Genomic DNA, 25,428 nt, shown 5'->3' with positions numbered 1-25,428 from the left:
AAAAGCGGGGGATATAGGCCGATTGTGAGCCGGGGCTGAAGTCTGCATTGATGGCTTCTCTGCTGTTGTTACTTGGGCTGGGTAACTGGAAATGACTGTAGATGTGCCTGCCCATGCTGCCTCGCACCTTTGTGGCTGTGCTGATGTGCCTCGGTGCGTTACCAGAGGTCACGCCGGAAGTCTGAGCTGGGACTTGAACCCACGTGTCCTGAATCTGACAATCCAGTGGCTTAATTGCTAGATTATGAGAGGCTGAAACATTTGTACTGGCACCTGACTGGTGTTCGGTCACCTGGAATGACGATGGTGGGCTCTCTAATTCCTAGAAGATGCAGATGGATGTCCATCTTCTATGTGTATTCTGGTGTCAGCGTTTTGAGAGGAAGACATTGGATTTCCATCCTTTTTAGCCAGAACTGGAGGCGCTTGTTCTAACAGAGCGGTGGGAGATCATTTTTCACTACAAATGTTTAGGGCTGGGTTTACAAAGGGACTTAGATGCCTTAAAAAGGCAGTAAGGTACCCATTGGGACGATAATTCCCAGCACCGCCAGTGACTTTCAATAGGAGTTAGGCACCTAATTTACTTAGGCATTTCTGGAAACCCCACTAGACATCTACATGCACCAATAAGCAGCTAAACCCCTATGCAGACTTTGGCCCAAAGTGATTTTTGGCTTACAAATTCCATGAAAGTCAGTACAACCCATCAAAGGCCACCTTCGCCCAGAGGACTTCTCTTTTTGGCTGAAGCACCCTGGGGGCTTTATGCTTGAGGGTGCTAGTTTTTTTTTTTAAATTTAAATGTGGTAGAAGTTAAAAAAAAAAAAAAATCTCTGATTAAATCAGTTCTGCCTCAGAAATTCAAGGCAGGAAGGTAGGGAAATCCAGAACCAGGGTCTGGATTTGATCTCCTAACTCTACCATATTGAGAAGAGTCATTTTTTTCCTGTAAAGGGAAGATATTTCTTCCAGTCTAATTTTTGTGCCGGTCCTCCTTCTCTATCTTTTCATGCCTTCTCAGGATATTAGGGCAAGCCTGGGAAGGGTGTGATGATGCAAGGTTGACAGTGAGGTGGAGAAACAGAAAAATATACCCTGGGGTTGGAATTCCCTCACTGATGTGTATCAGGAAGGAAAATACCTCCCATTGCTGGCAAATATTTTCTTCCAAACTGGAAGTCTCATTTATAATACCTTTGGGGAGCGGACTGGCTTGCGAGCTTGTGGGCTCTCGGCTGCTTCCGTTGGTGGGAAGGCCCTGAGAGAGTTCAGTGAGCCCTTGTTTCATTGTAGAGACCCATCGCAGGACTGCCTATAACGTGCTGATTATTCTTTCGGAGGGGAGCAGAGTGGGCACTGAAACCCGTTTATCCTAAGGGCAGCCCACAGTTGCACGTTGGCAAGTCATGGTGAGCAACCTGTGGAAGATGCAAGCAATGCGCTTATGGTGTGCTCAGTATCCTGCAATAGTATGCGCAGTTGTGCACCCTCAGCCATGCATGGAAACGTACCGACAAGGGATTTTCCTGGTTCTGTGTCACTCAGGGGTGTACCTGCATCTCGCCTCAAGTGAGCACATTGAAGAACGCACATGTGGCATACTGTGGGTCTTATGATAACATGTTTTATCTGCGAGATGGCAACCCCATAGGAGCGCTGGGGGAGCATCCCCTTGGGTGTAGCTCTGGAGTAAAGTCTATTACACCCTTTTTTATTTTAATGGGTAATTATCTTGACAAGATAGAGTGGCTTGTCTGCTTGTTGAGAGATGAATGCATGAAAGGGCCCTAAGCCGAGGGAGAAGATTAATAGCCCCTGTCAATAACGTGGAAGAAGGGAGAACTTGACGGGCTTCGCATGAGTAATCTCAGTGCAAGTCCGAGAGAATTTTTATAACTTTGAAGGATGGACTGCAAATTTACCTCCTTGATATCATCTTTTCTTGTTGGTCAGTTTGTATCAGTTGTTCTAACATCATCTCAGCCCAGCACATTGGCTGGTGAACGCATCTCCACGCTCCTTCCCGGTGAAGTTTGGGAGTGGCACGAAACAGGGATGCCGGCGTATGTCGTTCTCACAGCACTGTTTTGCCTCTCGCTGCCCTGCTCCTGCCCGCCTGGCTTTAGGAGCAGCTGCCTTTTTGTTCAGCAGAGATGAGGAGGTGTGCATGTTGTGATCTCTCTTGCATAATGTCATGGGCACGTTGTGGAGATGGGACGTGTGCTGGTGGGGGTTTGTACTGGGAGAAAAACAGAGCGGACTCCAGGGGAGGGCAGATGGTGGGAAGCATGGCCTTTCCCTCTCTTCTTTTTCCCTTTATCTGTTTCTCTTTCCCCACCTCCTTCTCACGTCTGGTCCCTCCTCTTCAGTAATATCCCTCGTGCTCTCCGCTCTGATCTTGCCTTCGTCTCCCTGTGTGAGTCACGAGGCAGCATCGTGAGCAAGTGACCACGCTCTGCGTGGGGTGCGTGAGCAGGGATGCTGCAGACAGAAGTGCTTGCTTGGGACGTATCAGCATCACACTCGGCTGAGGGAACCCCCTTGCCGCACTGCCCTCAGTCCAGCCCTCTCAGATAGAGAAAACCAAGTATCTCCTTATCTCACAGCCCCTGCTCAGGCTTGACCTGGCCAGTGCGTACCATGGGCCATCATCCCTTGCCCCCGACATGCAGAAAGCCAGGGCTAACAGCAGGGAGTTTCATGGCTTGATGCATGGCTAGAGGATGGCAGAGACCAGTTGGTCTCTGCCACTTGGCAGCAAGGGATGGTTGCCCCTTGATTGCTCACGGTACCAGCTTCCAGCACTGCAAAGAGATCTGTCACGTTCTGGCCTCTTAGGAAGCTGAGAAATGTGAACATCTGTTGCTTTTCTCCTTGGCTTTCTCCTTGCCACCTTGGGGGGCTCCCTGCCTACCAGGAACCTGCTGCAAACTGCCCACCTGCAAGAGCCTTTGCATGCTCTTGTGCTCCCTTCCTCCTGGAGAGGTAAGCTGGGGAAGCGAGGGCCTCCCCTTCACCCTAGCTGACTTTCCCAGCTCGAAGGGCTTGCTTCACAGTTCCTTTGAGGTCGGGGCTTGAATGAGCTTACAACTACCAGGTTTTTAACGTAGCCTTTCTTACGGGAAGCCCTGTGCCTTGTTGCATAATCTTGATTCCGTGTCGCCCTCTGGCAAGCACGTCTCAAGGCTGGAAGGCCGAGGCAGGCCCAGAGGATGGGAGGGAGCAGAGGCAGCAGCGTTAGCAGACGGAGAGCGCCACCTCCCAGCCAGTCCCAGCCCTCTGGGGGGTCTAGTCTCAGCGTCCCGCCTGGAGCTCCTCAGTCCTTGAGTGATAGGAGCGCAAGGCCGGGGGGTCTTTGCAACCCCTCTCCACACTGGGCCGTGCAGCTCGGACCGGGGGACAGAGCCACAGGGTCAGTCTGTGCGCGGCAGCCCCCGTCAGGAGTCAGCCCGGTCTCTGTTCACACCGAGGTCAAATCTGATTCTGCGTGTTAGGGTCCTGTCCGCGGGGTCCGTCGGTTTAGAGCCGGCTCCCCAGTACTCAACCCGCTGAAGAGTTGCCTGCCAGGTTTCCAAACCCGGGAGGGTCCAACCTTCTCCTGTCCCATCAGCACCCAAAAACAGAGGAGCAAACCTCAGGACTTTGCCAGGCTGGGCTGAGGTGGGCAACTAGCAGCTGCACTTCGTGGAAACCCCACCCTGCCCTGGCCCCCTTATGTCGATGCTTTCCAAGCCCGTAGCCTAACCCAAGCTCACTTGTGCTCAGCCTCGCGTCTGGAGGGCTTTCTTCCTGCGGCTGTGATGGGGGTATTGAGGAGGCCCCCATCCGTTGCTCTCTGATGCAGTGCCACACCACAGGGGACTTTCCCTTAGCTTTAATTAACAGTGTGCTATGTTAATCGGTGTCTTTTGCTAAATGATTAACATGTTTCAAGTCCCATTAAGAGCAGTTATGACAGGGAGAGGCAGGCAGCTGTCGCTGGTAATTACCACATACTTGAATGATCCTGTAATCCAGGGTTGCCAGGAAAGGTTGGGAATGAATCTATGGGTCAGTGCTGGGGCATCAGAGGAGTCGGGGAGTAGGCCGGGAGGAGATTGAAGGGGTGGTGAGAACGTGACAGAGGGCACGCAGCAAGTGATGGATATCGCACAGACAGCCCCGTGACACGCGATAGCTCCCAAGAGACTGATTCTGTAGATGCCAATGGCAAGGTGGATGAGACTGGCATGTGGGGGGATGAATCATTTTTGCATAAACTGTAGCTTAAGCCATGACTGGGGTATGAGAGCCCTGAGATGCCGGAAAATACATACCGCGTGGACCACTGCCAACTACCAACGGTTCCAATGCGGTGGAAACAAAACAACCCAAAGGGTGGGACCAGGCTGTGCCCGGGTGCAGGGCGGGATGGGGTCGGCATTTCAGCCGCAGCCCTGCATCCTATAGGGAACAACGCCCTTGCCACGAGGCATTGCGGCCATGCAGCTGCCAGGACGGAGCGCCTGCCCTCACCCAGAGGGCAGAGCACACTGCGTCCTGGCAGGTGCCATACCTCACATGAACCATAGCGATCACGTTAAATCAGGGGGGATGTTGAGAAGCCCCTCCAGGGATGACTAGCTGCAAAGGAAATGCAGAGAGGCAAGGCTTTAGTGGGTGGCCTCTTTTGCTGGACCAACTGCATGGCTGGGCTAGACTTACACGAGTTTTTAACTGCAGTGCATTCTTCTCCTGGTGCCCTGAAGAAGACCGTGCTGCATATGAAAGCTTGTCTAAGTCCATCCTAACCATGCAATTGGTCCAGTAAAAGAGATCACCCACAAAAATCTTTGCCTCTTGTGTTTCCTAGAGCATCACAGCTACAGCATCACCCACCAAGCATACGCAGGTTATTCTGCCTTTCCTGAAAGGCCCTCTTCTAGGAGGTGGGACCTCCTGAAAAATATATATCGTAGTGCTGGAAAAAGCTTGGCATTGAGGAAGGAGATGGGTGCTGATTCAGAGCTTTCATGCAGTGCTGGGAGATGTTTTCCTTCCCCTCCTCTCCCAAGTGCTCAGCTTTTACCTCTACACCCATATCAGGTTTGGGATGTTGAATACTATTTGGCCCAGTTTCAGAAACATCTACCGCAGCCTCCTTTAGGCTTCCTGGTGACTTTGGGGTTGTTTAGAATATATTTCCATGCTGACGCTGTTAGTGTTCACCCTGTAAAGTTTATGTACCATAAACTTCTTGTCTGGGAAAGATGAGTTCTAACTAGCTGAAAGGTTTTATGGGGTTTACAGCAGAGATTAGTGTTAAGATGGAAGTGCTAAACAACTATAAGTGATTAAATGATGCTACTATGCTTCACAGGGGATTTTTGCACAACAGGCATTCGGCAGTTCCCAGCTATTCCCTGAGAAATATTGATAGACATTCACTCGAGGCACAAAAACTTAGGTCTGGGTTGCATATCCCTCCACATCTGGCCAAGGTTGAGTCAAGGGTGTGGCTTTATCTAGGACTTGCAGTAGGGCCTTGTTTTTACAATTTGCAGCGGTTGTGATAGGCACTGTATGCCCAGATAGGATGAGACTGGTCCTGCTCTGAAGAGCTTCCTCTGAATAAAGAAGGCAGACAAAGGGGTTATTTGCACTGGGGGAACTGAGGCCTGGAGAAGGATTACGGCCAGATTCTTATGGATCTTGGGCACTTGCAGCTGTCCCGAGTGGTATCCCCAAATGATGACTTGAAAATCAGGCCCTGAAGGATTTATCCAAGGTTACGCAGCAGGTTGGTGGAAGGAGTGACCAGAGCTGAAACCAGATTTCCTGAGTTTCCACACCCTCAATTATAGGTCTAATTTCAGAACAACCCAACTCCTGCCCCTCTGATGGGAGCATGTCTTAACATCAGAGCCACTGCGCTCACCGCCTCGTTTCAGCAGGCGTTGTACGGGGATTGGCGTTGTACGCCTCAGTGCATTCTGTGCCAACTTTTTCCAGCAGTTATCGGGGTATTTTTGCAGGCTGCAGCGTAGTGTAGCAATACCACACTAGCTTCAAATGAACTACCTCGGGTCCTGGAAGCAGCCAGCTGTGGTAGCTTAGAGCTTCAAGTGAAGTCATTTAACTTGCTGCGAAGGTGAATTAGAAGAGAAGCAGGGTTGATGAGCTCTGTGCTAGGGGTGGATAGCTGTTCCCTGAATGCGAGCGACTTCAGGTATTCCTGTGCTACACCACTGTCCGCCACACAGGCTTTGGCAGAGGGGTGTAGGAGCCTGGGCTGCAGTGAGCTCAAAAAGGTAGTTACTCTGTTAGTCTGAAGTCAGCAGTAGACAGAGTTGCATACAAAAGCTTATGCCTCTCTGATTTAGTCTGTAAGGTGCAATGCTACCCTGCCTTCTGCGTGGAGCAAGCTGCCAAAGCTGTTACAGTGCACCACACAAGGAAGCTGTCAGCTATTCAACTGCCATATATACAACCATGCTGTTGGATCACCAGCCAGTGCAATTACAGCTAGTTTGCAGAATTAGCTGTCATCTCAGCCTGAGTTTTCCAACTGCTCCGCTGGTCTAATGAAAGAGATCACATCTACCCAAAGAAGCCTGCCTGCCTATGTCCTTAGACTAACACGGCTACAACCCAAAATCTCAGCCTGAGTCACTCTGGAGAACGTGGTAGGACTGCTGGCTTGGGGGATGCCTTTATGCTTCAGTGCAGCCTCTTAGCTGTAAATCCAATGGGGTAGGGACAGGGCTTATGGAGAGCTCCTGTCTACTCCCCTCCCACGTGGCTGGTGGGGCATGGGGTCAGGGTGCTGGACACGGGGCACTTCCAGTACTCCAAGCCCAGGGGCTGGTTGTGATGGGACTGGCCTTCATGGAAAGCCCAGTGAGTGGGTTCCTCACAGCCTTACACCGTGTGTGTTCACAGATCGTGAGCGGATCGGCCAGGACTCCTCGTACGAGCAGGAGGGGAAGGTGCAGTTTGTCATCGACGCCGTCTATGCCATGGGGCACGCCCTGCACAACATGCACAAGAACCTGTGTCCCGGTAAGGTCGGCCTCTGCCCCAAGATGGACCCGGTGGATGGCGTGGAGCTCCTCAAGTACATCCGCAGCGTCAACTTCTCAGGTCTGTATGCCTGCGTGTGTATGGGGAGGGTCTGTCCTTTGATACGACAAGGAGCGGGAGTGTGATAGAGGACGAGGACGCATTGCACTCTCCGTCCTCGCAGCATTGGGATGATTTGGAGGTTTTCTCCCAGGGTGGGGCGTGCACAAGAACAGAATTGGCCCCTTCCCCGGCTCCCCACTCCTGCTCTCAGCCTGGACTCGCTGCTTGATTTGTGTATTGCACTAATGCAAAGAGCCCCAACATAGATGGTAGCACCAGTAGGCTGGGTGCTACACACACAAATACAGACTATCCCTGCTCAAAGAGGGCACAGTCTGAGACAGGCTGATGTTATTGCTGCCCCCATGTTGCCGATGAAATGGAGGCCCAGGCTGTTGAAAGGCCAGATTTTTCCCTAAGCCCATCTGAAAATGAAGGATGGGGTTTTCATAAAGACCAAGTGGTTTCAGAGCACGCTGAAAGGCCGCAAGACGTGCGCTCCCACGGGCAGTGTTCAAAATGCCCACTCTGACCACTTGCTCAGGGGCAGATGTATCCTGAGAACCGTTAGCTATACGGCTATTGTGGGTAGATGTGCAACTTATTTTTTTTCCGCTAAGATTATGAGTGTGGCACAAGCCATGTTGTGCATGCAAGCGTTCCTCTGTAAGATGCCATGTGTTGGTACAGTTATTCCTCTTCCCGTGCTTTTCTGGCAGAAAACTCATGTGCTGTTATAACTGTATGAGCACTAAAGAGGCTATTCCACATTACCCATGTCAGAGTATGCAGCAACTTTCTAGTGCAGGTGAAGCCTAAGGACCTAAATGGCAGCTGAGTTGTTTTGCAGATCCAGGGCTCATTTGGGGATTCGAGCCCTGTGGGGAGTTCTGCGCCTTGGGATTTGCTCTAATTAAAGCGCCATCCTCCTTCCCAGCCCCGGAGCATGTGTAAAAGTGCCCAGAGGTACTAAATGTAATGCGCATTAGCAAAAACACATTAATGAACGTGCTGACATGCCCTAAATTTCTCACGCTCCAAAATAGGGCTATAAAACAAGACCACCCGCCGTTGGTTCATTCCTTTCTCAGTTCTGTTTCCATTCTTTCTCGCTCTCTCCTTTCCCCTTTGTTGAAATAAGCTTCTTGTCTGATTCATTCTGCTACATCTTTGTCTTCCTTCAGATCTCTCCTGGAAACTCATCTTTTCCCCATACTATATCTCTTTAATAAACATTTTCTGTCCTGTCCTGCTTATTGCTTCTATTTATCTCTTCTCTGTGATCTTCTCTGCAATATGTCTTCCTTATTTATTTTTCCCTCTTCCCCTCTTGCTCAATTCTCGCCTCTCTCCTTTTATTAGTATTTATTTGTACAATTCACTTGATTTAACTTTCGAGTAATTTTAAGAAAGTGGCAAAGTGCTTTGGGTGAAGGCATTAGGCTAAATTTATAGGACTGGCTAAAGAGCCCCTAGTACTTCTCATGAATTAGCGTGTCCTGGTCAAATTGCAATGTAGATAATTACACATGTTCTTTCTTAAGAGTCCCTCTGCAGTTTCAGCGGTGTATTATGGACCTGTTTATCTGTTCCCAGTGACTTATGATTTGCACTACCTTTTTGCCTCCTCTTTAGCCTTGGGTTTGAACTTCAGCCTAAATTAGGATAGCCTCTTCCCGCTATTTCATGAATGCAGCTGCAGTAGCATTCGTCCAAATATCAGATATCAGGTTCACCCAAAGAACCTCGTCTGCTGTAGCACCTGAGTTGCAATTGAAGTTGGCTGCATTTCAGCTGCCAACCATAGCTTGTCATGCAAGCAGGGGTGTCTGTGGCATGAGACGAAGGTAGAAAATGCTCTTTCCCTAGAGGGAAGGCTCAGGTACAGGTTGGGGAGGGTGCTTAGGTTGTTTTGCATGCAGCAAGGAGAAGCTCTCTGGAAACGGACTGTCAGGGCGAAGCCGGCTATGCCTCTGCCCGTCCACACTTCAGGAGCCTTTGCTCTGTCTGGGTCTGAATCGAACCCTGCTCCTTTTACAACTGCAGGGGCTCAGTGGTGCAGTGAGTTAATTCCTTCCCCCATGGCAAACCAGCCTGGGTTCACAGGGTGCCGCAGGTCATGCAGGTGGAAGGAGTTTGGTGCTGTTGTCTAACTCCCCAGTCTTTGTCAGCCCGTAGACCAAGCTCGCTGCCTTGCGAGTGGTGTGTGCTCAGCAGAGGCTGCTGCAGACCTGTCCAGTATGAAAGCCCTTTGCAGCCTGGGGAGAGCACAGAGTGGGTCTAGGTCTGGGGCAGGGGCGAACACCTCAGCACTTGTCTGCATCAGGTCGGTCCTTAATGAGGGTTGTTGCAGAGCTGTGAGAGGTCCGGGCCTGGCACAGGAGAAGGTGCTGCAGGCCAAGGTTGAGGTAGGTCCCCAGGCCTTGTGGGGCAGCCTGTGACTGCAGCAGCAAGGCACGCTGTGTGCCAGGTTTGAGGTGTGAATCTGTGCTGAGAAATCCCCCGTGGCACTTCCCTGGGCTAAGCCTGCCAAGAGCCACTGCCTGCAGCCGGCAATTTTATGAAGTCCACGTTTGTCCGGGCTGCATGTAAATGTGAGGTGCCGCCTCGCAGTTTCCCTCTGTGAGCTGCATAACTGAATGCTGAGAGGAGATTACTGTTCCCACTGAATGAACGATGGTGTGTCATGATGTAGTGCTGCTCTGCATGGATTTATTGTGCAGCGCTTTAGGAAAGAGACACCAAGATTTTGGCTGATGTTGCGAGGACGTACGGGCCGCTAGGGGACAGGAGGGAGACCTGCCGAGCATCTCTGAAATCTGCTTCACGTGGGAAACTGAGCAGCTCGGATAAATGACAAGTCTAAGGGCCGATTTCGACATGGGAGCATGTTAGTTTTGCTGGTGTCTCCTCTAGCTACACCGCCTTTCTCCATCTCCGTCAGTTCTCGCTCCTTTATCTCTGCCGTCTCTTTTGCTCACTAATGATGTCTCAGCTTGACTCCTGGCCTCACACCTTTTATAGCTGTTTACATCTGTGCAAAGTGAGTGTGAAACACTGCCACTAGAGCGGGTGGAGAATTCTGCAGTTTCTCTTCACGCAGGGGTAAGGCTCTGGATCAGCATCACCGAAATTGAGCAGTGGCAGTATGACTTAAGTCCTCTCTAAAAGCTAAGCACCAGCTAGTTAGTGGTTAGTGCTTTGCCGAACGGGGGTGTTTAAATACAGGCTGAATTAGGGCTTTAGAACACCTTACTAGATTTGAGGCAAGGAAATCTCAGGCTCAAGTCTGTCCCAATGGCTATTGTTGCTCAGTAGAGTCATAGCGGCCGGCCCCAGGGATTCCAGAAATGCCCATTGCTGCAATGTCCAGGCACAGGTAATGGGGATTTCTGTTTGAAAGAAATGAAATTTTTTTGGAGAATTGAAGGGGCTAGAGCCACAGTTGAGCTGATCTACCCTATCTGAGGTTCAGGCCAAATGAGTCTTTTGTTATCTTCATCCACATGAGCAAGGTGATTTTTTTTTTCATGAGAGGTCAGTCATTGCTCTGACAGGCTCGCTAGGATGGGCTATTTTTTTATCATAGTTATTGAGAGACAAAACGCTGTAAAGATCGTGGAAGATGGCAGATATTTAAGGGCCTCTTGGAGTTAGTAGCAAAGAGCCCACTGACTTTATTGGATCTGGATTAGATTGTGCCAGATGGATTCAGTGCAGGGCGCAGCAAGGTGCACTGCCTTTGGATGCTAACCCCTTCCTGTCTTGCAGGCATTGCTGGGACCCCGGTGACGTTCAACGAGAATGGAGATGCCCCTGGCCGTTACGACATCTACCAGTACCAGATCCGAAATTCCACCCCCGAGTACAAAGTCATTGGGCAGTGGAGTGATCACCTGCACTTAAATGTAAGACCTTGGACTGGTTTTGCATTTGCCTGTACAGTCAGTGGAGAGGCATCTGGCAAAGAGAGAGGCCAGCAGCTCTAGCCCTGTCTCCCCAGAGCGTTCCCTGGGCAGCATTGCCTCTGTGCTAATCTTAGAGAAATGACCCGGCAGCTGGTTTACAGGGGATGGAAATCCCCAGTACCCAAATTCGCTGCACCAACTCACTACTGTGGCCAACCAAGCTCTTCCCAACTGATGCATGATACACTGTTAGCTCTGGAAGGATGTAACATGTTCTGCATTCATGGAACACCCTTGAGGAGCATCGGACGCAAAGATAAGCACTCCTAGGTTAGGAAATGCCATAATTAAGGCTGCCTGCACAATCTCAGTTCAGCCTCCTTGTTGTGTGCGCATTAGGAAACAGTCTTTAATGACATGCTCACTCATTGCTTTCTCCCTAGTATGTGAGTGTGTAATTAAAGGGCTCTATCCTAATGTGTGTGCATGAGTGGCCCATTTAAGGTTGCATCGGCAGCTTTGATTCCAGCGTTTCCTCGTGCTCGAGCTTCTGACTTCATGTGGATTATAGCAGTTTTTGGATGTAGGATTGTTTTATGTGCCATTTCCAGTTTGTTTTGTTTTTTTTTTAAATTATTTAAAAGTAAGTGGCAAAAACCAAAATTCTCTCACAGGGCGTCGTATTGAGATGCGCTGATGAGATGGACCCTTTAGAGCCACTGCTCAGACACTTGAGTGAATGGATGAACTGAGAGCAGTCAGAAGAGGTCAGCCCTTTTGTGTGCTGGCACAAGGAGGGAGCAGAGCCCTTATCCAACAGGTTTCACAGACATTTGCTATAGCAGAGAAAGAGGCTGAGGGTGGGCAGTTTTGGGTCCATTTGAGGCTCTGCAGGTGGATGTGTTTGAAAGCCCACCGACTATTCTGACTATTCCCCACTTGTGCAGCCCTATCCAGCCAGACCCAGCTTTCTCCTTGCCCATCATCAGATCTGTGTCTCCCTCCCCCATCCCCCCCATCCCCTTTCCTGACCAGTCCCTTTGACTACCATTGGACCCCAAGCTTTTTCTCCCCATCTGTTATACTGCACCTTCAGTACTGGCTCTCGTACCCTCTGCATTCAGCCAAGATGCTTTCTCCTTCATGCTGCCAGGGCCCAACAGGGCTGTCGTCGAGAACACAGGACAAACAGGCGCCCTGCTCTCAGGTCAGGACGGGGATACAACCGTCTGTGCAACCCAGAGTTGCAGTTGCAAGGGAAGTCCTGCTGCACTTGAAAGAGAAGTCCTGCAAGGAAAGCCAACTGGAGCACAGTCACTGCTCCTGGCTAACCTCTCAGAAGTGTCTAGCAAGCCTGTTTGAATGGTATTTTTTCAAAGGCTTATGAATCGACCAAATTTAGACGGGTTTTCATGTGGCAGCAAAAGGCACATCCCTGATGCCACAATGAGCCGTTGGCCAAATTACTAGACTCAGCTCCAAAGCATTTGGCTGTCAAAGCATTTCAAAGAGGTCACCAGGGTTTGGGGTTTTTTTTTTTTAACTCGGGCAAAAAAAAAAAATCTTTTGTCTTTTGTCTTAGCTTTGCCCCTGGGCTTGGGACTTTAAATTTTTTTTTTTTTAAAAATCTCCCAGAGGCACTGTGTTTGCATTGGGTCAACAAACAGTCGCTGCTGAGCTTATCATTCTCTCTCTCTATCATTTTCGTCCTTCCACTCCAGGGATAGCTGCGGCTCATCGATTCTAGAAATGGTCTTTGTACGTAGCAGTTTTGCACCTTAGCCTGGTTGGGTTGATGGTACTAAATGCGTGCGAGGCACTGCGTTTCAGAAACAAGAAATAGGTTTTAGCCACAGCTCCATTTTCCCTCCTGTCCTTTCGATGCCAGAACGTCCGGCAACCCCATAAGTAGAAATCGGCAGAAAACAATTCTCCCATCCCTTGAGAATTCTTGAAGTTTGCACATTTTTCCTGTCCTAAATTGGGAAGAAAAGTTGAAATCCCAAAATTGTTTATGTTAAAAAAACAATGGGATCAGCCCAGTTGAAAGACTTTGTTCTGATAACGGCAAATCGTGTTGCTTTGATTTTGCCTTTTAAATGTTTTTTTCCCCCATGTTTTACCACCATTTAACTTGAAACAAAGAATAATTTCAAACTGGAAAGTGGGAATTTTCATTTAAAAATGTCCAGATGGGTCATGTGGACAATTTCAAGGCTTGCATTGGAAAATGAGTTGAACGCAACCTGGACCCAGTGTCTTGGTTTTGATGAATCAGCCTTGCCTTTTTGTGATAAAGGGGTGGAGGATGGGGGACGGAATATGCTTTATTTGAGAATTCCTGACCACCTTTTTTGTGAGCCATTTTTGCTCTTACCACAGTATATTATCTCCCTCCTGAGCTCTTGGGCTCTTCCTTCATCTCTCAGCCCCTGCAGCATCCTGGTGAGTATCATGGAGGGTCAGAAACAACCTGCTTGGTACGAGTGAATGAAAGGAAGAACAGCTGCATTTCAGATGCAGCAACACGTGGTAGGAGCAACAGCCTGTTTACCAGCAACCTTTTCCTTGGGAGTATTTCCCATGCCAAGCATTCAAATGACACTCCCTCTAACAGCAACAGCCAGGTAGGAGCAAAATAGCATCAGGCACTGTCATGTTGCTCCTCACAACCATTGAGGTCCCCAGTGGTGGGTTCCAGTTCTCTACTGTGGCTACTCGGAGCAGGAGATGCTCGAATCCTGTTGAAGGGTATAAAGTTCTGCCTGGAGCCCAAGTCTCGCTCCCAGTTAGGAGTCATATTAGTCCTGCAGTGACCCAGGAGATGGTTTGGACCTCAGATTTCTACACTCTTGTGCATATTTATTTAAAGAAGAGAGTAGAGGTTGATGGCCAGGAGGTCAATGCACCAGCATCATTCTTCTGGGGGCTGAGGTTCTGATTGATCCCAGGCTGATGGTGGCATGAGTGTTGAGACAGCATCTCTGCTCCCCAGTGCTTTCTTGATCCCGTCATGACACCAGCCCATGTTGGGAGAGGTGAAAGACTACTGGAGTGAGGCTGAGATGGGGATGGAGGGAAGGAAGGGGGTGCACTGAAGGAGCTTCGTGGGAGGGGTGAGGGTAGGGCAGCAAGGGTTGCTGCGTGAGTGAGATGGGGCACTGCTCTGGGGTAGGTGGGGAAGGGCTGCTGCAGTACAGTGTTGAGAAGCTGAAGGGGGCTCCAGGTCAGGAGTGCGATCACCCCCAGTGCTTCCCCACACTGTACTAACTGGTGCAGCGGACCCTGGTGCCCTCGGTGAGGCACTTGTTGCTCAGCAAGGCGTCTCCTCTCTCCTTCTGCAGATAGAAAGCATGCACTGGCCTGGCGGAGGCAAGTGGCTCCCATCTTCTATCTGCAGCCTGCCCTGCAAGCCAGGTGAGAGGAAGAAGCTAGTGAAGGGCATCCCCTGCTGCTGGCACTGCGAGCGCTGCGACGGGTACCAGTACCAGCTGGATGAGTTCCACTGCAAGATGTGCCGCTTCAGCGAGCGCCCCAATGAGAACCACACCAGCTGTGTCCCCATCCCCATCGTCAAGCTGGAGTGGAGCTCGCCCTGGGCTGTGGTGCCCGTCTTCATTGCCATCGTGGGCATCATCGCCACCCTCTTTGTGGTGGTGACCTTTGTGCGCTACAACGACACGCCCATCGTCAAGGCCTCGGGGCGGGAGCTCAGCTATGTCCTGCTGACGGGGATCTTCCTTTGCTATGCCACCACCTTCCTGATGATCGCTGAGCCTGACCTCGGCACCTGCTCTCTGAGACGCATCTTCCTGGGGCTGGGCATGAGTGTCAGCTACGCTGCCCTGCTCACTAAGACCAATCGCATCTACCGCATCTTTGAGCAGGGCAAGAAGTCAGTCAGCGCCCCGCGCTTCATCAGCCCTGCCTCCCAGCTGGTCATCACCTTCAGCCTCATCTCTCTGCAGCTGGTGGGGGTCTGCATCTGGTTCATTGTGGACCCTTCTCACTCCATCATTGACTATGAGGACCAGCGGACTACGAACCCCCACTTTGCCCGGGGCATCCTCAAGTGTGACATTTCTGACCTGTCCCTCATCTGTTTGCTTGGGTACAGCATGCTCCTCATGGTGACCTGCACTGTGTATGCTATTAAGACCCGCGGGGTCCCAGAGACCTTTAACGAAGCCAAACCCATCGGGTTCACCATGTACACTACCTGCATCGTCTGGTTAGCCTTCATTCCCATATTTTTCGGGACATCACAGTCAGCAGAAAAGGTAAGGGAGGGAGAGCTGTTGGGTGCAGTTCATGACTGGCATCCTTCATGTGTTGGAAGGTGGGGAATGAGGGGCCTTGAGTGAGGTGCAGGGACTCTCTATGATCCTACTGGATTCCCATAGGGAATGGGCCCTGCTTGACTGGATGCATCTGGTGCCCCTCCACCTCCATATTCATCAGTTCCCTCTGTTTTTACTGTTTCCTCTTGGCCCCTTCTCTGTCTGCCTTTTGTTCCTGCTTTCTCGTGCCCTGCCTTCCCTTCCCTTCCCTTCCCACAGGCTTGGATGCGACTGACGCCAGCTCTGAACGTACAGACAGAATAATGCGGTGTCCCTAGGTACTCCCCCTAGACACTCGATATCCCCATAAGAGAGTCCTTCTCCCCATCTTCCCTAATATCAGCCAGAGCTAAAGGGGCAACGGTATAATAGCCTCCTGTTCTTTATGGAGTGGGCTCACAGGGCTTTACCTTATTGCTTCATACTCCTCCCTCCTACTTCAGCTACAGATTAAAAGCCTGATCCTATGAGGCACTGAGACCCTTGCGGCCTCTTAAAGGGTGATGCAGCCTCTTCAGGACTCCTGTTAGTGTCTCGGGAGCTGAGAAATGGGATGTGCATGTCAGCTGCCATTCCCAAGACACTGAAGCTGTGAGCAGATGGGTGTCCTGCTTTTAAATGCACTTTGGCCACCCGTGATTGCCTGAGCCGCTAGTGTAATGGTTTTCATGGAAACACAGCTAACCTCAGGGGGTTCTTCTGGGAACCCAAAGGTAAATCCTTTCCCATTTGGCTGGCACTTTGCTTGGCCGAGGTTGGCCCAGGGGTGAATTATGTTCTGATTGCACAAAGGGGCCCTGAAAATAGGCTGCTTCTTGAGCAGAAGGACTCTTCTGGCTTTCTCCAGTGCAAGGCCAGAAACCAGTGGAGGAGTCCTGGTCTCTGCCGGTCCTGAAAGGGAAGCGTCCGTGGCGCTGTAGCTACCACTATTGCTGATAGACTCTCTGCAGACGGGCCCTCAGACCCTGATTTCCCCTTTTCATGCTTGCCAGGTGTGAAGTCCTGAGCTGCTCTTCACAGCTGTCTAACTGCACTGCTGTTATTTGTACGCTGGTGGGGACTGGAGGACCAAGCTGAGACCAGGGCCCAACTGTACTGGGCGCTGCACTGGCCCATCGGCAGGGATTATTTCTCCACGATCATCTAACTAGTTAAGATAGACAGTAGCAGGATTGTTTTCCCCACTTTACAAATAGGGAATTAAAGCCCCAAGAGGTGAGCGACTCAATCCACCAAGGGTATTTAGGCACCTAACTCCTATCGAAATCAGTGAGAGCTTGGCTCCTAAGGCCTTTGAATCTGGGCCTACCTGACTTGTCTGCGGTCCCCAAACAGGAGCTAAACTGGGAGTACAGCCCCGTGGCTGCAGCACAAAGATGGTCCTGTCCTTGGTGGCTTCCTTGTCCTGTTCTGCATCCATTCATCATGTCCTTTGCAGTCCCCACATCAGTGCAACACCTTCCCTGCCTAACTTGCTGGGTATTTTTGAGGCAAGTGAAGTGCAGGAAGTCTGCCGTGGCTTTATCCATTCCATATGAATAAACAGAGGCCTCTGGAGTGTGCTGATCATGTGCCTTTCCTCCATGCAAAACCGGTCTCCCAAAGAAAAGTTGTACGTATGGGAACACTCACTGTGTTACCAGCATGAGACATCTGGGGAGAGAAAAACAACCCCTCAAAGCTTCCCCTCACTCACTGATCTGTGCTGTACAGTGCTGCTCCTCACTCGATTACTATGTTGCTGTGATTTTAATTAACACCTGCGTGTTTTGGCAACACAAGCTTCTATGACAAATTCCTCCGCTTGCCTGCGAGGGGAAAGATGGCACAATGTGCAGCAGGGAGCAGGGCGGGTGAAAAATGCAATCCATCTCTCTCGGGTCTTGTCAGCAGCAAAGTAGGTGGCCTGAGACTGCAGTCTGTTAAGCAATGCGATGTTAAGGCTCTGCAGTCAGTGGAGATGGGGTAAGCTTAGGCCAGACCCTTATCTGTAATACAGAGAGACCAGCATTGAGAAAGGTGGAGTCTAGTGAGTGGGGATTATGGAGAGTCTCACTACCTGCAGAAGGGGTGTGCAGTTTCATGTCTTTCTCCCCAGGAAGATGAATGGAAGGATATTCAAGCCTGGCTGCCCAGCGTTAGCTTCAACTCCATGAAGCACTGCAGGATGCAGCCTGTGCTTATTAATGTCTGAGCGACTTGATTGCAGGCGGGGACTTGGAAAGAGGCACTGATCAGCTTTCACTGCACCCTCCATATCCATAACATTGGAAACGGAGACTTCTCCCCTGTGGATTTTCAATTGCTGAGTGCCTGTTATCTTTTAGGAGTGTCACTATGTAAGTAGTACAGAAGGAAATATTTCCAAAAGAGAAAGTGAGCTCGATCGAGCGATCGATCTATCGACCTAGCTCCCTACCTACCAACTGGTAATACTGACTTTTTCAAAGGAATCTCGTCTGTAAGAAGCCCAGGTTGTAATCAAGTGAGAATGAGAAGCATGAATTTATCACCAAAAGCTCCATATGAATAGGTATGTCCAAAATCCCTAGTAAAAAAGTCCAGTTGCAAAGCAGCTGGGTTAAAATGACTTTCCCTCCCTCACCTGGCTTGTGCTTTATATAGATGAGCCTTTGCACTGTTGCTGGGGTGAAATCCGTGGCCAACTGCCTGTTCCCCACCTTGCTTCCTTCCCGGTGGGCTGCTATCTTGGACTCCGTCATCAGGAGTGGGAAGCTGAGTTGAGTTTGGTTTCTGTGCAGTGCCTGGCATACTTGATGATATCTCAAGGCACGTGTGTGGTGGTGAGGCGCAGGAGGTAAGTTTAGAAGTACAGGTGTGCTGGGCAGGCAGCCCTGCTTTTCACACACCTGCCAGAGGCCACCCTAGCTGGCACCCTCGTGAATCTCCTTGTTTTCCCACTTCTCCAGCCACACTCCCCTTTCCTTCTTCTGTCTCTGGGAGTCTTTTGAAAGTGCTGCAAAGGTCTTCCAGGGCTGTGACACACCAGGTCTCGCAAAGCAGTCTGCAGGTCCTTCCTCATGGTTCCTGATGATTGCCAGGACTAGGCCAGAGGGGAGTCTCTGTCCATCCAGAGTGGCTCTTCATATCAAAGAGGTGTCGGAGCAGGTACTTGAGTTTGCCTCAGCACCTCCTACACCCATGCTGCTATGACTGGATAGCGCTAGCCCAGGTAGACATGGCACCTATGATGCTCTTTGTGGCAGATGCTTTGAAACCTTGGAGGATGAACTGCTCACATTATAAGGGAGAAGTGTTGGCTGAGGATAATGGGCTTTTCCCTGGAGTCCTTCAGGAAAGTGCTCTGAAATTGTGGGTATAGATCCTGGGGAAGGGATCTCTGGCTTGCCATCCATCTCATGGCGCTTATCAGCACTGGAGATGAACCCAAGTCCTGACACATGTCTTATACCTTGGACCAACCTCCTGTTCTGGACATGAGATTGCAACCAAATCAAACAGCTTGGGCTGAAAGCGGGAAGGAGAATTAAAGAAAATAAATAGAGCCTTCAGTAGCATTTCCATTTTGATGAGATGGCAGGGGAGATACTAACAAGAAAGCAGGTTTCTTAAGAAATTATTGCAAAACAAAAGCTCCCTTAAAGCTGCCTTAATGTGTTCGGCATACTGTGGGTAATAAAGATGGAAATGATAATGATTGTAGATTATGCGCAAGGTTGCTCACCTCTTCACTGCAGCTTGTCATGGGATAATTTAGGGCTGCCAAAAGCTGGCTGTCAAGTAGCAGTTCAACAATAAGTCTTGCCTCACACTGGGGGCTTGGAATATTCAAGACTTCTCTACTATTAGACTGCTAACAAGCTGATTAGAGGCTGGGAAAGTGATGTTCCCAACTCCCTTTGGAAGCAAGACCACCATCCTTCTCATCAAAGCATCCTCACTTCCCTCACGTCCACTGAGCAGAAATGGAGCAATGTCCTGGTGCTCCCTTTCTGGGGACAGGATCGTTTGCGTGGTAGTGAGACACTCCTGCTTGGTCTAGCTGATCTGCAGATGCTCAAAGGCAAGCGACCTTCTGCTGACATGAAGGAAAGGCGTCAAGGCTGAAGTATCAAAGGAGATGAAGGGGGTTCAGTGTTCAGTGCCTGAAGCTCTTTGTGTCCATCAGAAAGCCCCTGTTAGGAGTTGGTTTGAAGAGGTTCATATTGCCCCCCACTAACTTGTGTGCATGTACCCCAAAGAAGGAGCTGGGATTCAGTTGACTGCTTCAGCTAAAGCCCTTGGGATTTGGGATCTCAGTATTTCCTGGCATCCCAGAGACCTCGTTCTCCACTTCCACTAATCACCTGACTGACTCCTGAGTTTCCAATGTAATTCCTGGGGAAACAGGGCCTGGGTCTCTTTGGCATGCAGTTGTGGGTACCAGGCTTGCACAGGCCTGTCTTTGACATGCTTGTCTAATGTTCCTAGAACCAGAAAGAGCAGAGGCAAAACATGTTAATCCAGCATTATCCTTCTTCTCAGAGCTGGTTTGGAGGCCTGCTCAAAAGTTGAGGGAAGGGAGAGGAGTTGTGCTCAATGCACGTTGTCTTTTAACACTTAAATTGTTAACTTCTTAAATTTATGTCTACCTAACAGCTCAGGAACTGGAGCCTGCTTTTGGCTGCAGCAAGCAGCTCTCTGCTCAGGTCTGCACCCGCAGAGCCCAGCCACTGTAGGTAACAGTAGCAGCTGGTCCATACAACCAAGTCACCCTGCCCACCTCTGTGGTTAGAGGCCTCGGCCAGGTGGATGCAATAAACCTTCCTGTCCTGAGAGAAAACATACTCCTTCAGTCCTTGGCACTCTCTGGCTGGTGTCAACGGCATGCCTACAGGCTAGTAGGGGGTTTGCAGAAGGAGCAGGGAGAAAAGATAACCCTGTAGCTCTGGCACTTGGCAGAGGGCTTCTTAACTCTGCCCTGTGAACTTGAGCAATTAATCTCCATCCATTTCCCTTCCCTGTCTCGGCGTAATAATTCTTCTTACACCTCTTAGGTTTGATCATAAACCTCTTAGGTACCCAGACTTGGGGGTCAGGGAGGATTTTTTCCCCCCCAGCTCCGACTGCCGAGGGTATCGGGGCTTGGGGAAGGGCTTCCCTCTGTAGCTTGAGGCATGGCCCTCTTCCTCAGCACATATTAACCAATTATTCCTCTGCCTTTGCAGATCCCTCATGTCCCCTGTTTCTGACCTGTGGCACATTGCAAGGTGTGTTTGGTTCTGCAATGTGCTGTGGGGTCGTGGTATGTGCGGGGCAGACTAGATGGTCTTTAGGACTTAAGATCCCTGGTTGTCTGTGCACTCAAAGAACTGACCTTAATGGCTGGAGAGGCCCCTCCTGCCTTCTTTTCCTATAGACTGGAGGGGCAAGGAGCATCTCTGACTATGGGCTTGTGGGTGTAGTGTCTAACACAATGGGATCTTGGCCTCAGGGAAGGCCTGTAGGCACTACCAAGGGCATCCTAATCTAGCTCTGCTCCCTTAAGGTGGCTTCATTTAGAGCGTGTCTGCATACACATATGTGTGCACGAGTATATACACACGTGTGTACACACACACACACACACACACACACACACACACGCATGCACACACACGCACGCACTATTTTGCTGCCAAGGGCTGAAATCACACCCAAGGTGTTTCCTCCGAACGTCTACGCCCAAGTCCCATCCGAGCTGCATGAGCAAGCCCGGCTCATTGTTTTCTCCGGGAAGAGTCAGATAAGATCTGTTTGATGGGTTTTTTTCCCCTTACCTTGTGTCTACAACTTTTCATGGAGGTGGCACATTATTTTTATAACAAGTCCCCCAAGCCCTTTCTCTAAGGAGCCTCTTATCCCTGCAGATCCCGGAGGATTACAGAAATAGCAATAACAGCGGATCTAACGAAAGAGACGGTTTCCTGTGCTGATAAGGCAGAAGCCGAATTGTGGTGTCATTGTATATTCTTCTGTTTATCGTGTTTGCTTTCACAGGGAGGAAGGGAGAGCCAGAGAAAGTGAAGAGAATAGATAACGACTGCTTGTTTGCTTAGCGAGAGCTGCTGGTGATGGTGAATCATGAGCAGGAGTGGCTTGGTCTTGTCTTTTGAATCTGGTCCATGTGCTGAATGGGTGACTGCAGAGGGTGTGATGGGAGAAGGGGTCTGATGGCCATGTGCCAAGGCTAGGTGCCTAGTAGGTACTTAGATGTTTGTACTTTACCTATTACTGCCCATATTCCCATGCGATCATCTGCACATTAATGCTGACTCTGGGAACGGCTGACTGCCTGACAGTTTTTGAAGCTGAACTAGCACCGGTATATAGCAAGTGGATTAATGGCACTTGCAGTTGTCCACGTAACAAGACTGCAGTATGCCCCACCCTGCCCCATGCCAGCCCACGTTGCTTCTTATCTGAAAGGGATGCCATGCCAGGTTGGAGGAATACTTTGCTCATTGCTGGCAAGCGGGGCAGTTAACATCAATTATGATGGTGGCTTTTGTGAAGTGGCCACCTGTCCACTTCCAGCTGGCCTGAGAGCCACTGGCTTTGCTTCAGGCAAGGGATATGAAACATCCATCATGCCACTTGTGCCCTATGACAGCAGATGCTGCTGAAGCCAGGGAGGCTGCTGCAGGGAGAGAAACCTGCTCTTCTGAGTAAAGGTTGGTGGGAGTGAGGCCCAAGATGAGCGCAGACAAGAGGAGACGGTGCCGCAGAGTGGGGTAGAGGAGAACGATGGCAATGGATAACTGGGTGCATGCAAGCACCCAGGATGATTGGGTGGCTAAAAGCACTACTGTAATCCTTGGATATCTACCAGGGAAATACCCAGTTGGGGCCGGGAGGTTTTGCTGTCCTTTGTGTTTGCCTGTGGCATAACGACTACTGGAATAATGTGTGCAGTTCTTGTGTTTCCTCTTCAAAGATGCTAGCAAATTGGAGAAATCTCATGAAGGAGCTACACGAAAGGTTAAAAGTCTGGAACATAGGCCTTCTGGGAAGAGACTCCAGGAGCACCTTCTCTTTAGCTTAGGAAAAAGATGGGACAAGATGTGACTTTGATCTTAGGCTGGAAGTACAAAGCTCGGGATCCAAACTGTGATCATAGAGGCCTTGCCAGTCTGGCAGGCAGGAGTGTGGCTGTATGTCAAAGTGAGGCATATTCAGGCTGGAAACAGGCTCAGATATTTTAACGGGCCTGGTAATTAACCATTGGAACAGGTTACCTAGGCCGGGGTGGATTCTCATTCACCTGTGATTCCTTATTCAGGTTATTAAAAGCACTCGTTCAGTTAGTTTGAATGAATTTATTCAGGGGAGTTCCAGAGTTGGTGTTTGCAAGAAGTCAGGTTATATGATCACTGTGACCCCTTCTGGCCTTCAGATGGATAATACTGACCAAGGAGAGAGCGATGTGATTTCACTTGGGGGTTGATCCAGACGCTGAAGCTGTTTGGAGTAGTGATCTTTGTTTTCCATATGTATAGTCAAGCCCTGGCCTCGAGACAAAATGTAGACCAACAGAGATGGTAGTAGGATGGGCAGCTGTGGGGATGGGAGAGGCAAATGGCTGGGGATAGGGCTGCATAAGAACCTAAACAGAATGGGTTATCGCCATCCATAGCTCAGAGCAGGTTAAAGGAAGCCTGAACAATTATCCCAATTTTACACAAACTGAAGCACGGGCAGGCAAAGCGACTTGCACCCAGCCACCCACCAGGTCAGTAATCAAGTCGGAGACAGAGCCCGTGTCTCTAGAGTCCCAGCCCAGAGCCCTGTCCACTAGGCAAGTGCTTCCTGCAGAGGAGGATGCTATATCCCGGCATGACAGACCACTTTAGGAAGCTGGGAGCACTGAATGGTGTCATCATCACACAAAGATAGGGTTGACATACCAAGGTCTGTGGCCCTGGATGTATCCCTTAACTTTGGGTCACTCAGTTTGCCAGCTTTGCAAGAGGGTCTAGGACCCTTGGGTAGACAGCCTTAGTGGTGCAGAGGTTCAAAGAAAATGACTAGAGGCTTCTTAGCTGCTTCATTTCCATCCTAGCTGCACCATTTACCGCTTATCTGAGCCGAGTGTAATCGGTTTTGTCTGATGTCCTTCCGGCGGTCAGCACGTGGCTCTCCAGAACGGGCGCAATGCTGTGGGATGGGTGAGCGAGAGAGCTGAGAAAGGGGACACCTGGATTTGAACTGGGGAATGTCTAGGCCTGCAGTCAAATACCCGCTTCTGAGATGTGAGCGAGAGCGCGCCAATACTGTTTAGTGAATCATATTGTCAGAGTGCTTGACAAACATTAATCATTCAGCCTCAGTCCCCCCACAGCAATTTGGCCAGTATCATCATCCCTATTTTATGGATGGGGAAACTGAGGCCAGGTGGGCAGTGACTTTTCGTTGGCTGTGCAGTAAGCCAGGGGCAGAGCTGGCAATGGAGCCTCGGTCTCCTGATTGCCTGTCTCCTGCTCTAGCCCTTAGATGTGCTGCTTCTCCAGAGCTGAGATTCCCTCTGGGACTAGCCCTTCCCCAACTGCCTGGATCCTATACAGGAGGGGACAGTGGTTGTTGTGACCCCCCGGTCCAGTTCCTGACTTGGTATGGATGGGCTGCCCTGTCTGCTGGCACTGGCAGCCAGTAGGGTTGGCAGTCTTAGTATCCTGTGAGATTTGAGCTGCTTTTAGATTCCCAGGTGGGAATGCTGGCACGTGGTGCAGTCGCTTCATTGCCACAGCCTCACTAATCTCACTGCAATTTCCCACTCAGGCTGGATTTTTGCAAGGCTTTCTCCTCTGGGGTGCCCTTGAAAAGTGCCCCAAATGCCCCGAATGGCTTTGCCTTGCTCCAAGTTCAGCAGCAGTACCTCTTCTCAGGATGGGGCTGAGTCACTGGGGACACATCCTGCTGGTGCCCTATCCTCTCTTTGCTTCCACATGCACTTCAGGGCCTTGGGCGTGATGGGGAAGGCCCCACAGCCATGGTTACCTAGCACAGAGCAGCAGCTTGGTCGGAGAATGAGGCAGCTCCGAGGCTAAGCACAGACACTGGATTCATCTTTTATTCTGGGCTCCTCCGGACATACAAGCCCATTGTTCCACTTTAGGTACCCGTGTAGTATGGCGATAACACTTTTCCCCAGGACAACCGGGGGCTAATTTAAATTAATTGCCATGCAGGCTGCATGTATAAATGACTGTTCTGCACCTGTTCCGATGCAAGCCAAAACTGGGGACAGCCAGACCCGGGATAAACCTGCCATCTGTTTTCAGCCTGAGTGAGCTGGCAGGGGTATGTTAACCCTGGAAGGAGCGCAGTGCTAATGCAGGCGTGCTGCTTCCAGTGCTTGAGCTGCAGGGCACTGTACTATACCGTGCAGCCTGGGCTTGAAACAGGCCTTATTCCTTTGCTTGCATCCGCAGTGGATAACAGAGAACTGGGGGAACTAACTTTGAAAAACGTCTCTGGCAAATTCCACCCAAGCAGCTATTAAGGAAGTGAAGTTGGCTCTGGGTGAGAGACAATGTCCTGACGTGGCTAAGGGACGGCAACAAAGGGTAGCAATAAACGGTCCATTTGCAGACTGGCAAAAGGTTAACTGTGCAGTGCCCCCAAGTTCCTCGTTAGGTCTGGCGTTAATGTATTTTGTCCGTGATGTGGAAAAGGGGGTGAGCCGTGAGGTGACGCTCTGTTATTGAGGTTAGCCAAGGCAGGCAGCCTCAAAGGGGCACAACAAAGCTGTGAATGGACAACATGACAGCTGGGGATGTTCAGCAGAGCCAGTGTCAAGGTTACCTGCACCAGAGGGTAGAGGTTGAACTACTTGCACGCTTAGCTATGACCACTTGGGGGAAAGGACTCGAGCATTGCTGTGGATAGCACAATGGAAACCTCTGCCCCGGGCCTGGTAGCGGTGAACCCAAGCAAATGAAGTGCTAGTTGACGGGTGAGATGGGAGGTAAAATAATCCTGGCCATGCCATGATGCAGAATCCTTTGCACGGCCTCTCTGGGAACAGTGTGGCCAGCGTTGGTCACCCCGAGCAGGGAGAGAGAAAGACTCAA

The 25,428-nt window shown here is 50.4% G+C and overlaps 1 protein-coding gene across 1 annotated transcript in view; it reads left to right on the top strand.

The window, feature by feature from the left end:
* The window catches only part of GRM4 (glutamate metabotropic receptor 4), a 171,646-nt gene that overhangs the window by 126,722 nt on the left and 19,496 nt on the right, over positions 1 to 25,428 (top strand). The window contains exons 6-8 of the mRNA XM_019546715.1: positions 6,925 to 7,125; positions 10,879 to 11,015; positions 14,360 to 15,295. Coding sequence (XP_019402260.1) covers positions 6,925 to 7,125; positions 10,879 to 11,015; positions 14,360 to 15,295 — 1,274 coding nt within the window. The remainder of the gene's footprint in view (positions 1 to 6,924; positions 7,126 to 10,878; positions 11,016 to 14,359; positions 15,296 to 25,428) is intronic.

This window comes from Crocodylus porosus, unplaced genomic scaffold (genome assembly GCF_001723895.1).
Source record: "Crocodylus porosus isolate Cpor-Errol unplaced genomic scaffold, CroPor_comp1, whole genome shotgun sequence".
Classification (NCBI taxonomy): Eukaryota; Metazoa; Chordata; order Crocodylia; family Crocodylidae; genus Crocodylus; species Crocodylus porosus.
The sequence above is the reverse complement of the archived record's forward strand: the minus strand, read 5'-3'. Positions and strand labels throughout refer to the sequence as shown.